General features: G+C 43.1%; 1 protein-coding gene across 9 annotated transcripts in view; it reads left to right on the top strand.

Annotated features, from left to right (window-relative positions):
• Positions 1-16,608, top strand: part of TDRD12 (tudor domain containing 12) — a 66,808-nt gene that overhangs the window by 37,782 nt on the left and 12,418 nt on the right. For all 9 annotated transcript variants that reach the window (XM_053270870.1, XM_053270868.1, XM_053270867.1 and 6 more), the window contains 8 exons: positions 50-178; positions 7,151-7,268; positions 7,873-8,012; positions 8,380-8,600; positions 10,105-10,204; positions 13,120-13,307; positions 15,031-15,241; positions 15,693-15,785. In XM_053270870.1, the coding sequence (XP_053126845.1) occupies positions 50-178; positions 7,151-7,268; positions 7,873-8,012; positions 8,380-8,600; positions 10,105-10,204; positions 13,120-13,307; positions 15,031-15,241; positions 15,693-15,785 (1,200 nt within the window). The remainder of the gene's footprint in view (positions 1-49; positions 179-7,150; positions 7,269-7,872; positions 8,013-8,379; positions 8,601-10,104; positions 10,205-13,119; positions 13,308-15,030; positions 15,242-15,692; positions 15,786-16,608) is intronic.

The following is a 16,608-nucleotide window of genomic DNA, read 5'->3' as shown; positions in this document are numbered from 1 at the left end:
TTAAAAAGAGGGTTTAATCTAACACCTTTTATACTGAATATTACCCTAGGTGGTTCAAGTCTGCCTTGAGTGTGACAGAATCGCCACCTTACTTCAGATATTGGATTTTACTCCTACTGATGCTCAGAAGACATTGATTTTCACAAGTTCTGTAGAAGAAACAGATATTGTTTACAAGGTATTTTCCCCTCCTAAAGATTCAGACTTTAAAAGAGAACTCAGTCTGATATGTCTTGGATGCTATCAATGGGTGGCCTTCTGATTATATGCGGGATTTATAAGAGGGAAGATAGTTGGGGAAAGGACCTGTGGTTTGTTTCTCTCACCACCCACTGCTAAAAGTATAAATAAATAGGAGGGTAGGGAATTGGGTGACCGACTTCTCAAAAGGGATGTGCAACAGCATACCTCCTTGCCTCCCCAGTCAGGGTCAGACTGGAAGTGGCCGGTGTGCATGCGTGACGTGCTAGGAGGTATGCTGCTGCTCCACGCCAGCGGTTTTGGAGCTGGCTCTGGTGAGGGAAACGCGGTGGTGGGATGAGCACCTTACCTGCTCCTTAAAGGTAAACCCCTCCGCCGAACCAGCCCAACCTCCAGACTGGTTCAGCGATCCTGAAAGGACTGCCCAACTAGTTCATGCACATCCCAACTTCTCAATGCAAGATCAAGTAAGAAATTAAACCATCGCTTTTTAAAATGTATTCAGCCAATTCATTGCTTATTGATCCATTGGGTGGTGTAGTAGCCCTACTGTTCCATTGTGTATTATTAAAAAGTATAGATACTAGATGCTTTTTGGAGTCCTTGAGGGTTAGAATGTAGCATTTGAGCAAAATAGATATCAGGAACTGTAGAGGGCCTCTTCTCTACAAAGACTGGCTCCTACCCACCTACATTCATCCCTGTTGATCAAACAGTCTTGCCTCCTTTTTTGAAACTTAAAGAGACAGCTTCAGTTAGCTGCAGCTGTATACTTCTCTGTCAGAATCAGCAGCTCAGAGTGTTAGAGGTTGTTGATTTTTACCCACAATAGGTAAAACAGCAGAGCACTAAGGAATGAGCACACACTCCAGTTACAGAGTTGGTAGCAGAGGATGGTTTGGATATTGCAGCTATTTAGAGAAAACACATGGTGATCCTTGTATGACTAAACACTAAATATTTATTGGTTAAATACACTTAGATAGGAAAGACCTATATCTAATCTAAAGGACAACATAATGGATAGGTAAGGAGAGAGCGAGAGATGTTTCCATCTGCTCTCTAGGAAGAAAGGAAGGATTGTGACTCAGCACAGGAAGTGCTGCAGAGTCAGTTCAGGGGTCATAGAGTAGGGACAGATAGGGAGACCCTGACTCACTGTCTCTACTCTCAATGCCCCTAGTGGTCATTAGGACAGTTAGTGCAAAAGGTCGATGCACTGGAAGTTCATCTCCAACATAGAGCTATGCCAGTTATGCCTATGCTCTCCCTCCTTTTGGTCTTAAATAACCATATTTTAAAAGGCAAATGATTGGATCTAGAGAACCCTGTGAACAAAAGGCACTTCTATTTGGGCAGACGTAAGGTCACTAAAGCCCTACAAAAAGCCAGTCTCCAAAGTAGTGTACAGTGTGACAAGTAGGAAATTCTGCAACAATCCCACCATATGCAAACATACTCCTTCAGATCGCATACGGGAACTTTGGATCCAACTTGGAGTATATTCATGGTTGCCATAGTACAGCACTCTTTTTCCCCCTTGCAGAGAAAGTTGATTGGCATCTCTGGGCTCTAAAGAATGGAGACAGACAACTGCAGTTGCATTGTGGGAATAAAACAGTGCAAACTGGTAGCACAAACTGTGCACTTTTTAGGTGAAGTAAAGCCAAAATGTTCATCATCCCTGATAGAAACAAGGGACCTGTACATTGAATTGACACACATCCCAAATGAATCTGAATTATTTATCCTCTGTCACAAAAAGTTCATATATCAAATATAGAAATGAATGTTTCTCTAAACAATTCTGAGTTTCATTTAAAGGATGTATTAAATTGAATAATGTTGGACCTTGGAAAATAGAAAATAACACATGAACAAGTTTTTAAATCCTGAGTATCTGAATTGTGATCTATTGCATTCATAATAATGGGTTCTGTGCCTGCACAGGACCATTCGGGCAGAATTCGTTAGCTCCTCGTGTTGCCTAGCCCCATCCTTTTCACATGGTGCAGTTCCGTTATTTTCTGTGGTTAGGCGCTTCTCCTCTCAGTTCCTTTCTTACCATCATTGCATTGTTACCTCAGCTACGTGGCTCCTCATTTATTCAGAATAAACTAAACAAAAAAAGTGAAAAAACAGTTGAAAATTACCCCCTCAGACTTCGGAACATTAGATAATGCAGTTTCTTATCTGACAACATAGATGGCAGATCGGATGGACAACTTGGTTTAGACCTAGACCACTGATGCTTCTTTTGTCTATCAGATATGGTGTTTAAAAAAAAAAAAAAAAAAAAAATCTGAATGTGAGATGAGGAAAAAATGAACAAGAAAAAACCTTTAAGAGATGTTAACACTGAAAGAGAAAACATGGCTCAGCAGATGGCCATGATATGTGCTTGTTGTGTTTGGGTGAGGGACATACCTCCACTTGCAAGATCTGTTTAATGTTTTCATACCAACACAAAAAAACTCAGCACTGTGCTTGAGAGCAGCAATATATGAGGATGTTATGAGACCGGGAACTCCAATGCTGACATGTGTCTCCAGCCGATACGCCGTGCCATCAGTCTCAACTTCGAGCACAGTGTCAGTGTCGGGGACTGCATCGAGAGGGCAATCTAAATCCTTGACAGTGGGGGAGTAGACCTTAACAGCAGAGGTGCAGTTTAAATATCCAAAAACCCCAGCCGGTGGTTCACATCGGTGGAAGCACAAATCTAAGCATAAAGACATTGATACTGAGGAGGAGCCACCTCCTAAGAAACACGGGCTTAAAGCCCAAACTGCTGCAGCAAACAGAAACAACCCAATCGACACTGTCCCCTTTGGGGTCGTAGACAACATCGAGGTCATCTCTTCAAAATCGGGGAATCAACATTTGTTGTTCTCCTTGATGATGACGACATGGCATCGACCCCATGGTGTTGTAAGAATGCCACAGTCTCTACATCGAGACAACTCTTTGTCTCCAGCTCCGATGGCGGATCAGTCACCATTGCCCTCAATGCTGAGGGCTCAGGGTGGTGTTGCTGCAGCCCATTCACCAGTCACTTTCGATATCAAGAATGATGCTGATGAAATGGAGGCTGTGCTGGGACCTGGGGATTCACAAAGGCTAATGCGTCTCCTGGATTCAAATGAGAGCACACCGTTGACGTCAACATTCCAAGGCTTCATCAGCCAAGGCCTCGATGATGATGAGGATCTTGATGGGACACAGTACCAAAGACACCAAGTATATCTCCTCCAAGAACTCAATTCCTGAAAAATCCATCGACTTGGGCATTTGAACCACGCACAACAATTTCGTTGCCTGTGGTACAAGCCAATTCCAGGCATGCTTGGAAGACTCCAAGGGACTACACCATGGTGCATGGCTTGATAACAGAAGGCGGGTGGGGTGATGGCACCCACACACAGGCGGAGTCAATGGGGCTTCTATATTACTACTTACTATGAGTACAAGCTTTGGAAAGCCCACCAACAGGCCAATATAATGAAACCAATGACAACTCAAGTCAACACCCACCCCCTCGGGAAGTCACAAATCCACAGGCTCAGGTGGTGAGAGCACTGTCTAGGCAATGCAATTCTATGGCAACACAAACATTAGATAGGCATAAAAATCAGCCAACTCAGTGGTACAAGCAACCACCTCTACACCTACTCAAACAGGCAAGGTGGCCCAGACAGATGATTATAACTCCGATTCTTCCATGGCAAGTTCTAAACATCAGAATATCCTGATGATCCACCAGTGAAAATTGTCCCAGTAATAAATACATCACCAAATGAAGAAATGCGTTCTTACCATCATCAAATAACAGAGATGGCTAAAGCTCTAGGCTTAGAGCTGAAGAAACAAACTCAAGAACTTGACAACCCTGTCTGTAACTTCCTGAGTACAGCATCCACAACTCAGCCAGTGTTTTTACCAATGCTGACAGTCATATCCAAAGCAGCGAAATCAGCATGGGAAGTTCTCCAAACAGCGCCAACCTCAAAATGACTGGAGAACTTTACAGAATGGTGAAACATCCACCTCAAAACTCCTTAATGATCGACTGTGCTTCATGCACCAAGACGGGGAGATGGCACACTACCTCTAGAGCATGCTGAGCGTGCTAGCCAAGCAAACTAACACAGTGAGTACACATGGCCCCTCTGTTTGAGCCTTCAGGAATGGAGCCAGGTCCAATAGTGAAGAAATCGCCTGGCTTCCAGAGTGACACATCAGCCCCCCCCCCCCCCGGGTGGTCATCAGGATGGGCACTAATGGAGGTCCTTCTGCCCACTACCCCCAGCATGAGCTGCAGTCCCTCAGTGGACATCCTGATGAAAAACTAAACCTTACACCCACCCTGACTTTATGACATCCTCCTGACCAGTATAGGATCAATCTTACTTCATGGAACCTGGCAGGATGGGGTCGTTGCAGAGACATAGACTGCAACGGCTTCCTCTCTCAATTTGACATAATTCTAGCTCAGAAAACCTGGACAGCAGCCGACCTTACACTCAATGGATACCATTCAGTCTCATTGGGGGCGGTACCTGGGATAGGGCATGGAAGGCTCAAAGGAGGATTGGCGACACTGGTCTCCACCTCCCTGTGGGTAGCATTGACACCCCTCACCTCACTTCAGCAATACACTATGGCCTTGTTAATCCATTGTGGTCCCAGATTGCTATTACGAATCAATGTATATTTACCACCACAGCAACGGAAACCTTTAATCTGCTGTGTATGGACTGAGCTTGAGCAGTACACAAATGACCTTCTTCTGGCCAACCCCAAAGTGCTGGTGGTGATGGGGGGTGACTTGAATGCTAGGATGGGATCTGGCGACTTCACTCTATTTACTCAACATCAGCTAACAATCCCATGTTCAGAGTCTGAGCTCCTACCCCTTTCCCACTCCTCAAAGGATCTGAGAGCAAATTTTGCAGGACTTTGTTTAGCACAAACGGCTGCCAGACTTAACCTTCAAATTCTAAATGGCTCACTGGGAGTGATCATCCAGGAGAATTTACATATTTATCCACCTCAAAAACAAGCACCACAGACTATATTGCTGTTACTGGGAACCTGCTCCCTTGTTGTAAATGTTAAAGTCTTGCCTAACGTAGATAATGACCACTTCTCACTCCTCCTCCAACAGTTACACCTGGAGACTCGCTACACTCCCAGTATTCTACTGCAGGGCCAAGGTAGATGTTGTGCCAAATGGACACCCCAGTTTGATCAAACAATAAAGGAATTGCTTGCAGTGGGAACCCTTCCTGACCTACCAGCGAGACGTCACATCAATGGATCTGTCTCTTGTCCACCTGGAGACATACGAAGATTTAGTACATGAGTTACAAAAACATTTAATTAGGAAAGTTGACTATGCTCCAAAGCCACTTGGGTTCCCATCCAAACCCTGGCTTGATAAGGACTGTATAGAAGCCAGGGAAGCCCTTACATCTACCTACTGAGTTGGCACTGGAGCAGACACCATGGAGGGCCTCTCACATCTTTCACACCTCAAAAAACAATATAAACATCTATTGACAACCAAGAAGAGAGAGGCCATGAGGACCACTTGGTCACAACTTATCCAGGCAGCCAAAGTTAAAGACTCGTCCACATTTTGGTGCATCACGGCCATCTCTTCCTGCAGTGGCTTGGCCCAGAAAGACTCCCACATCCCTCCAGCAAGCTGGGAATTGCACTTCCAGAAACAATATGAAGACATCATGGGGAACTCGGGTACCCATCTAGAGGATATAAAAGATCTGCCCAGCTGGCCACCAGACACTCAGAGGTTGAGTCCCTTGTTTCACAGTCTAAAGTGGGAAAAGCCCCAGGGGGACCTCATCCCTATTGATCTTATAAAAAGTAACCTGGAGTGGTGGGCCACAGTCCTGGCCTTGTTATTTACCCATAATGACCCCCAGGGCTGCATTCACAGGGACTGGGGGCTGGCGATCATCATTCCCAGATTCAAAAAGGGCCAATTATAGGCCAGTTAGCTTACTTGACACCGTCAGTAAGCTGTATGCCAGACACATACATGGGAAACTCAAGGACTGGTTGGAGCAAGAAGAGTTGCTGGCAGACAAACAAGCAGCTTTAGGGAAGGCATTTGATCAGTGTCTGCTGCTCCAACATCTCATTGAAAAGTATTCTTCTAAAAACTCTACCTCCTTCTACACGGCCTTCATAGACCTCAAGGCTCTATCTCCTGAGTTAAGCTATGGGAAAAGCTTGACGCTACCACAATCGATCAACATCTGCTTTATCTGATCCATGCCCTCCACAATACTAAGAGCGAGATGTAATCCCCCCCTCCCCAGGACACCTTACAAACTCGGTATCAACCCAGAAGGAGTCAAACAGGGCTGTATCCTGGCCTTGCTTCTGTTCAACTTTTACATCAATGCCATGGTGAGCTGCCTTAACAACCCTGACTTCCACCCTCTCAAGTTGGCCGGAAGAACCATCTCTACCCTAGTCTATGTAGATGCTGCTGCAGTCCTTTTGAGGACCCTTCTAGGCCTCAGAAGGGTGCTGGTGATATTGTCACAGTACTGCAAGAGTGAACAACTTGAAATAAACTACCAAAAAACTAAGGTCATAACCTTTGCCGTCTTCAAAGAACAGAGGTGAGAAGCGTCTAACCGCTGAAAATAATGGAACTGCACTACGTGCAAGGGGTACGGCTAAGCATCCCAAGGAGCTAACGAATTCTGTCCAAATAGTCCTACGCAGGCGCAGAACCCACTATTATGAATACAACGGATCACTACCAGATCATCAGTTGCAGGTAAGCAACCTGTCTTTTCAGTAGAGTTCCAGTAAAATTATATTTTTATTTTAAATTGTCTGTTAAGGTATTTTTTCAGTGATCAAGATTTTATTCTTTTTATAATTGTTAATTCTTATTTTTTTAAATCAGGCAGTGGAGAGCACATCAATATTTTGCTTTAAAATACACCCAGGAATTGGAGTTCATTTTTATTACATTCTAGAGCAGTGGAACAAAAGATTTAGCTCTGGCACACATGTTGTATTGGGTAAGTATTTTCTTCATCTTGTCATCTTTGATGGGTTCACTTTGAGGCCCTGTGTCTGACTGCAAAATCCTAGTGACTTTCAGTTTTTCATGTCATGACTTAAGTAGATGCCAGTTTTAATTTACAAAGTTCTGTTGTAAATTAACAATGAAGGGCGGCATTGCTTCAAATAAACGATGGCAATTTATAAAATAGAACAGTCTTTTGTTTAAAAATCAGAGGAAGGGTTGATTGGGTAAAGGCTAATCAGTTAACAGAGAAAGATTATATGGTAGGTCTCTCTATGGATTGCTCCTGCTTCCAGTACCTTACTTTATTCTAATTTTTTAGTGCTTCTGATAATTTTATGTAAAAGATGGGACTTGACATGTTGGTACTTTTCTTCACAAGTAGACTTATCAGTGTCATTATTCTAAGCAAGGAATTGACTTGCATAAGTATTGTAACTTAAAACTCAGAAGATGAGATGGAGTCCATGCTTGTTAGGTGTGGAGTTATACAATGCTCTATTAATGAATGCTGATGTGAGACTATTTTGCCTTTCTGTTCTTAAGAAATAGTCATTGATTGCTTTTGAATGATGCACTTTCTGATTTCTTTCTAGTCTTAACAGATGACTGCTTGCCAGCCCTAGGAATTACTGATGGAACGCGTGTGGTACACTTCAGTTTTCCTACAACTCCAAGAATATTCGGTGCACGCTTATACAGCATGTCCGCTAACTTCCAAAATTCAGTAGAAAAGGTCTGCAAAAATCCTAGCGAACCATTTATCATTGTGAGATAACATCCTGGAAATATCAAACAAAAAAGGCTCTAACAGGATTGCCCCTACCTTCTTTTTCCTCTCATCTCCCAATAAGTCCCAGCTTGTGACCATTGCTCTGCCAGTTCTATCACTCTTGGACACCCAAATGCCTCCACTCAGTCTGATTTGCTTGTTCCTTTGCGATCCTGTTGAAATTCTCTTGCAGAGTACTATTGTGGTATTTTTTGCCTTCAAAGTCACTTCTTCCATGAAGGTTTCAGCTTATTCCCCTCATTCCTAATTGGAAATAAAGCCTATGTGTAACTACGTCTACTCACAGTTGTTCCATCTTTCCCTCATAAAGGTTGCATTTCTGGAACATGGGCTGTCAAAAGCAAAATCTATCTTATTGTTGACGGAAAAGAGTGCATGCCATGCTGCCGGAGTATTGCGTTACTTAGAACGTACAGAAGCCAAAATTCCACCTGAATTGTGTGACTTTACAGCTGGAGTGCTTCAGGCCAAAGAAGACATTAAGAGTAGGAGGCCACTCTGTCAGTACCTTAAGAGATACGGAATTTGCCTGTAAGGAGCCAAACTCTTCTTAATATTAATAATAGCAGCTTTTAAATTCCATTTTAAGTAATCGTTCGTCCAATGCATATCACATTACATCTTTGCAAAAATAGATATTGTTTGTCCACTATATGTTAGCTACACTTTGGGGTAATGCCTCACTTGGGTTAATTTTTTTGTCCTTCCCCTTCTTTGTTAATGCCAAGTGCCTGATATGTTCAGCAGTGTCATAATGAAATACCTAGTGAAGGGGCACAAGGTTTGTACAGGATGCAAAAACTGCAGCTGTTTAGCTTATTCTACAGTAGTATAATCTAGAGCAGGCTTCCCCAAACTGCGGCCCTCCAGATGTTGCTGAACTACAACTTCCAGCATACCCAGCCACAACAAATTGTGTCTAGGGATGCTGGGAGTTGTAGTTCAGCAACATCTGGAGGGCCGCAGTTTGGGGAAGCCTGATCTAGAGTGAAAGGAAAACAATGGGAGAGTAAGTAAGGGCACAGAAAAATGGGCAACCTTGCATTCTGTATAGGTAAGGAGACTTTGAGATGCTATGGTGTGAAATCTGGGTGGAGTCAATAGACCTTCACCAATAAATCTACTTAGTATTTAGATTCTACAAGAATCTCCATGTGTCTTCTATAAATAGCTGCAACAACTAAACTCTGTTCTGCTCTGTAACTGGAGTGGGTAGCTCCTTTAGTGCTCTGCTAATTAATCACAAAACCCATCACGGGTAAATTCACCTTCCAACATCTTGACTCGGGCGTCCGCATCTATTGGTGTACCTCTCCTGCATTTCTCTATGTACCTTGGGTGTGGCTACTCCGAACTGGGTGGGGTTCCTCCTTCCCAGGCTCTTAAAGAGTTACATAATTTACATAGTCCTGCCTTTTGGAGCATGTGGGAAGGATAACCTGCGTGAGATGTCCTCAAATCCAGCAGCAAGAAGAAGCCTTCATTGTGAGTAACCAATGCTCAGTGTTTTCCCAAACTGAGGCATTTCTTTTGAATGGAACCATGCTTCACTTTTCCTTTATGCTTGAAAGTTTAGTTTTAGAATAAGACAAATTTCACACCTGTTACTTGAAGCACTTTTGAGTCTCACTCTCACTCTTGGGAGTGAATGATCCATTTGCATCAAGAAAAGAAAGGCAGCAGACACTGGTTGGGAGAAGGAAAAGCCTGAGCAATGAATTGGACAGGAATGCAATGGGTAGGTGCCTCTAGGCTCATAGGAGCTGTTTGTTTAATCATTGTGTTATGACAGAGAGTGTGCCCTAGTGTGCGAATTACTGCTTTTGAATTTGTGGTTGTTGGCTGCTTTTCATGATAGCCATGTGTGTAGTTCTGTTGCTTATTACCTTAATGCACTCCATGCTTTTATTATCTTTTTCAGGCAAATGAAATTCCTGAGCTATACGCAAAAGCCTGTCCATATAGCAGCTGCATTTGCTACTTTAAAAATGATTCATTCCTACTGTTTCTTTCTGTCACTTTTATGGTCATACAGGTGGGGGAAACACTGTCCAGATCGACACAGAATTAACTTAAAAACAGATTTTCCTCGCAAACTGTCTGAGGAAACTCTTCCCACAACTGGAAATGTAACAGTAAGTTAGTGAAACAATGTTTCATTTTTGCATCTTAAATATGTTGTGATATAATTTGACAGAGAAGGTCAAGACAGAAAGAAGACACTGGAGTTCCTGGAAAAGATTTCTGTTGCTATAGGTTCATTGAGGGCTTCTTCCAGATATTCTCATTTTCCATTGGCTAAGGATTATTGCTAGTATAACAATGGAATCTCCAAGTCAGCTTCCTACATAAATGGTAAAAATAGCTTGCTCACCTGTAACTTATTATCCGTAAGTGGTCTCTTGACATTCAGAAGACCCTCCCATCCTCCCCGCAGCAGTAAGTGAATGGAAAGAGGTACTCAAAGGCTCAGTGAAATGGTTGTCATATGAAAGTGGTCATTCAGGAACCAAGGAATGGCGCTCCAATGAATTAAACGGTCATGTTGAGCATGAGCATGATATTCCACCCGTGAGGTCCTGCACAGGTGCAGAACCCAGGCTTATGTAGATCCAACAGATCAAGCTACAGGTCACAGGTTTATAGGTAAGCAACCTGTTTTTGCCACTGATGTAGGAAGATGAGTTGAAAACTTTATGATCTGTAAGTGATTCATTTATTATTGTTTGTTTCTAGAGCACCTGTGGGTACTAGGCTATATGTAAGCCAAAATAACAGTACAAGCTCTACTTCCAAGTTTACGATCTAAGAACCAAACTAGACATGATGGCAGCAGATGAATGTGCTTTAAACCCATTTGCTGCAGTCATATGGAAAATGGGGGATGTTGAAAATGGGTGTTGCAGAATGTGAGCTGTCGGCATGGTTTCACAACACAGACCAGAGAAAGGATTAACATAATTTAACTTGTGAGACCAACAAAAGAGGCACTTAGAGATCAGTATAGACCTTGCTGACTCACACACAGGAACAGGAATAGACAGGAACAGGAAGGAGAATAGAAACTCCTAGCTAGCCCAACCAGTACTGAGGAAGCTACAGTGCCCCCTCTGGTTTCATAGCTGATTACATGCAAGATATACACAGTAAGAGGCTGCAGCTGTTGCATATCCCAACACCCTTTCTCAACAGCTGAAGCATTAGCCTACTGAGTTCCTTACCCTTGACATCCTACAAGTACTCTCTCTGACCAAAGGCTTTGTAAGAATGTCCACTATCATGTTCTCAGTTGGACAATACTGCAGGTCTATGAGGCCTTGTTCCTGTAAGTCTTTCAGGAAGTGATACTTCACATCTATATGCTTGGTTCTAGGGTTAACTCTGTGCAAGTACAATATACTTTTGATTATCTTCCAAGATTTGTGTGGGTTCTCTTGGACATTGACCCAAGTCCGTCAATAGTTGTCATAGCCAGATTGCTTCTTGATTAGCTTGTGCAGCTATGATGTATTCCGCTTCTGTAGAAGAAAGCGCTACTGAAGCTTGTTTTCTGCTGGCCCAACGAATAAGTCTCTCTCCAAGCAAAAACACATAACCGCTGGTAGATTTTCTATCAGAACTGTCTCCAGCTCAATCTGCGTCCACATATCCAGTTAGGTTGCATCCAGAAGTTGCTGGAAGGCATAGCTTAAGGTGCAAAGTTCCTTTTAGGTTCCTCTTCGCTGCATTCCAGTCCTCCTGACTTGGTGCTGAGACCTTCCTGCATAAAATCCCAGTTGCTGCTGCAATGTCGGGTCATGTGACAGTGGCGATGTATAATAATTTCCCAATTACTTATCTATATTGTTGTTGATTTGGCAAAAATGTACTTTGTTCTTTGTTCTCCTTTAAGTAACTAGTTTCCATGGGAGTATTTACTGCCTTTGCTTCTTCTTTTTTTTTTTTTGCTGGTCTGTCTGTGTTAGTAACTCCCACAAGTCATCCTTAGAAGCATTCTACTTTAAACTTCCATAGCTGATAATTTCCACCATTCAGCTTTCCCACAGAGAGTTTAAATTCAGAACTGCAAGCCTTTTTTTGAAAAAATAAAATCCTAGCTTTGCTTATTTGCATTCAGCATCAAAGCATCTCCTTGTGATTTCTCCTCGTTCCATGCTACTTCATTTGCCCTTCAAGGTCATTCTGGGCTGTATACTGGGTTGCTCTGAAGAAGTCTGGGCCCATAACCTGTTGCAGAATATGAGCTCTCTGCCTGGTTTCAGAATAAACACCAGAGAAAGGTTTAAAATAACTTGTGAGACAAACAAAAGTGGGTCTTAGAGATCAGTATAGAACTTGCTGTCTCACACACAAGAACCGGGACAAACAGGAAGGATAATTGAAACTCCTAGCTAGCCCAGCTGAGGAAGTGACAGTGCCCCCAATGGCTTCATAGCAGATTAAATGCAAGCTATACACAGTAAGTTAGGCTGCAGCTATTGCCTATCCCAACAGAAGGGACAGGTTTAAGCAGCTGCAAGAGGTGTGCAAGTGAGGGGAGCTGAAACCTCTTCCCTCTCGCAGCTTATCTCCCCAGGCAACCTTTTCTAGTTGGGGTACTAAGACCAGAAGTGAGAGAAAAGCACACGGAGGTGCAGGGAGGTTCAGTTTTTCTCATCTGTGCATCCTTTTGAACTTTAAATTGCTTCCTGCAAAATCCATTTTCGATGTGATTGCAGCAGATTCTAGTTTAAGCATGCAGAGCTGCTGCAGTCATATCTGGTTTGGGTCCAAAAGACTAGTTATACATAAGAAGAGGAGTAGATGGGAAAGCTAGAGGAGGGAGATTATTTTATTTTATTTTTATTTATTTTTACATTTCTATACCGCCTTTCATTAAAAGAAAACCCCAAGGCGGTTTACAAAAATTATCAAAATTATCAATTAACAAAAAAGTTCAAGGATGCCAGAAATAAAGGCAAGTTCAGCAGGCATTTCAATCCAGTGACTTGAGACAGTTCATATTGAGTATTTAGAAGCAATATTTTTTTTTACATTTCTGCTCTTTCAGATACTGCCTCTTTTCATTGTGGATGCCACAAACTACTTTGGCCGCATAGTAGGTAAACAAAAGGATCAGTATATAGCTCTTGCAGAAGAGATGAAGGAGTATTACAAGAAATCTTGCAATTGCGTTTGTGTTGACACAGTGAAAAAACTAGCAATATATGCATTACATGAAGAAAACACATTCCACAGGTAGAATACTTCGTTTGTTCTATGAAGAAATTACAATAAAATGAACCAGTATGGTAGTTGTCTATGCCAAAAACACTCAGCCCTAAGCAATTAGAGGATATTTAGGACACTAGCAATGTAATATGCAGAAGCATATTGGAAATCTGCCATTTACTTCTGATCAAACTGCTTTATAAAACCTTGTTCATGTCCTCCACTATTTTCTTTCTAAGTTACTGCAGGATCATGTGAAATAACTCTAATGTGAAGCTCAGCCTTGAAATAACTTTTTAAAGCATGAAATGAACCTTCAGCATGAAATGAACCTTTTAAATATCCACTAGCTGACCCCATACAGAGCATCTGTGTGTTCTGTGGGGCCGGTGGTTACCTCTCCCCCCACCTTCTGCCCCAGTCTCTGCTTCCGGGCCCAGTCACCTCTCCTCCCCACTGCCACTTCTGCCCCCTCACCACTTTCTTTTCCCCCTCTTCAGCCTTGCCTCTGCGGCCGGGCCGGGCCCACCACCTCTGGCCTCCATGGCTGGGTCGCCGCGACGGCAACCCATCCTCCTGGGTGCGCCTCAGCCAATCAGGCGTGTCCGCCACCCAGCCAATCAGCTGGGCTCCGGGACGCACATTCCAAGGCACATCCAGGAGAATTAATATAATAGATTTGTGCTGGTAAAACTGGGTGGGGAAGAGTGGGGAACTGCATGTCTAATCATCACTGATATCATGTGAACACCGTTCAGTAGGTTCCTATGACAATCACGCAGTCTCATGACACACAGACTGTCCATAGCAATTGTGGCACCACAACATGGGAGAGCTGCATTTTACTAGCAGCACTGAACAGCAGTTTGATGTAGGGAAGTTCACGGAACAGTGTGGGGGAGGTTTGAAGGCGGTGGGGTGCTTTAAGGGTGGGAGAGGGTGCACTTACCCCTCCCGCCGCTCTTCCCCCACCAGCGCTCTGTTTTTAGGAAGTCCATCGGCATGGCAGTGTACCTCACTGCCACCCCGTTTGCCACCCCATTTGCCTCCTTTACCAGAACTAACCGGAAGTATCTGATGCGCTGGCACACACATGTCACACCCGCTGTGTACACGCCCATGCGGTGCACCAGATACTTCCAGTTAGTTCTGGTAAAAGGGGGGTGGACAGCAGGGAGGTACGCTGCTGCCCCAATGGACTTTCTAAAAATGGAACTTCTGTGTGGGAAGAGTCAGTGCACCCTCCCCCGCCCCTTAAAGCAGCACCCCACCCCCGCCTTTGAACCGGCGGAACCACCCACCATTCAAATTGGTTCGGAGGCCCATAAAGGGTTTCGAGGTAAAGCCTATAAAGGTAAAGCCTATAAACCATAAAGGGCCTCTGAACCGGTTCCGTGCACATCCCTAGTTTGAGGGCCAAACAAGGTGTGGCTTTAAATGCTTCATTTGGCCTTCCACGAGTGGCATTTTGTAAATTAATTGGAGGACCCAGTCTGGTTCAGGACTGTAGCATGGTGATGGGGGGTGGTCAGTACACATGCGCGTGCGTGCACACACACACACACACGGGCCCAGATCAGAAGCTCCATGGTTGCTATTTTTTTAAGAAATGCAGAAGGCCAAACAAAATGTGTAAAAATGTTTCTAATTGAACCACTGAGCCTGGGCTTCTGGAAACAGTAACACCTTTTGTTTTTAATTTTAGCTGTTGAAGTCCTTTTCCAGTATTTTCTTTTTCATTCTCTTAAAGGATTCAAGTGTTGGAAGTGGCATCCAAAGAAGAAAGTTGTGTGTTTTATTCTGTTCAAGTCAAGTATATAGATGAAGGCAGAGCTGCTCAAGTTCAAAATTACAAATTGCTTTACTTGCCTGAAAGATTTCAAGCTTTACCCCCTCAAGCTGTAGAATTTATTGTTTGTAGGGTTAAACCCATTGATAATGAAATGGAGTGGAATCCAAAAGTAAGTTCTCCCACCCTCTCTCTGTTCACTGTGTCTGTCCTGTCTTTGTAATAAAGAATTACAAATCTAATCCTTTTCCAGGTGTTATAGTGAGTTGTCACACTATAAACAAACTGCAGTGAATGCCTATTTGAGTCCAGTGATTACTAAGGATGGTTTTGTTTCTTGGTTGTATGCATAACGTGACCTTTTGCAAAAATAAACTGGAGTGAACCCTTCCAATGTGTTCATTAAGGAGTAGTCTTTGAAGTAAATGTTACCAGTTATTCTAAGAAAGGGGAAGGTAACTCCACCTGAAGTGGACCTCCGAGTGGAAAGGATCATCTTTCACTCAGAATCTTGTCAGTACATTCTACCAAAAGACTTGTGAGCTGTATTAAAATGGTGCTTTGATCATTATGAGATGCACATTTATTGTCTTAGGATTTGTTTTTTGTTTTTTTAAAATTAGGTTACTAGATACATTAATCAGAAGATCAGAGGAAAACCACATGAGGCAAAAATTGTACTTACCTTGGGAAACACAGTTTGGGTGGATCCAGTGGTATGTGATGTTGAATGTATTTATCTAATTTTGTGAATGCTCAAGATGCCTTCCTGTCCCTTTTTCTTTTTAAAAAGTCACTGAAGTCTCAAGCACTTAGAAATTGGTCATTGTTGTTTGAAAGAGTTTGGAATACTTAGGTTTCTCAGGTTTGCTTGTTGCACTGTGCTAAACCTGTGTTTGTTTTTATTTAACGTATTTCTATACCTATGCCGTATTTTTATGTCTCTGGGCGGTTTACAATTAAAATAATTTAAACATTAAAATAATTTAAAACTCCACATTAAAAGTATTAAAATTATACATCTAATTAAAAGCCTGGGTGAATAAATGTGTCTTCAGTGCCTTTTTAAAAGTTGCCAGAGATGAGGAGGCTTTTATTTCAACAGGGAGCGCATTCCAAGCCCAGGTGCAGCAATGGAGAAGGCCAGTCCAGGCCTGAGTAGCCACCAGACGAGCTGGTGGCAACTGCAGACAGTCTCTCCAGACGATCTTAATGGGCGATGGAGCTCATGGTGAAGAAGGCCCTTAAATATCCAGGGCTTAAGCTGTTTAGGACTTTATATGTAGTAACCAGCACCTTGTATTTTGCCCAGAAACCTATCAGCAGCCAATGTAGCTAGATGACCCAGAGACCAACCTGGCTGCCACATTCTGTACGAACTGCAGTTTCTGGACTACGTACAAAGGCAGCCCCACATAGAGCGCATTGCAGCAGTGCCGCATAGAGGTTACCAGCATATGTACCACTGTTCTGAGGTCATTCATCTCAAGAAATGGACATAGCTGGCATATCAGCCGAAGCTGATAGAAAACACCTCTG

Source organism: Hemicordylus capensis, chromosome 9 (assembly GCF_027244095.1).
Source record: "Hemicordylus capensis ecotype Gifberg chromosome 9, rHemCap1.1.pri, whole genome shotgun sequence".
Classification (NCBI taxonomy): Eukaryota; Metazoa; Chordata; class Lepidosauria; order Squamata; family Cordylidae; genus Hemicordylus; species Hemicordylus capensis.
Note: the sequence above shows the minus strand (reverse complement) of the source record. Positions and strands in the feature narration are given on the sequence as shown.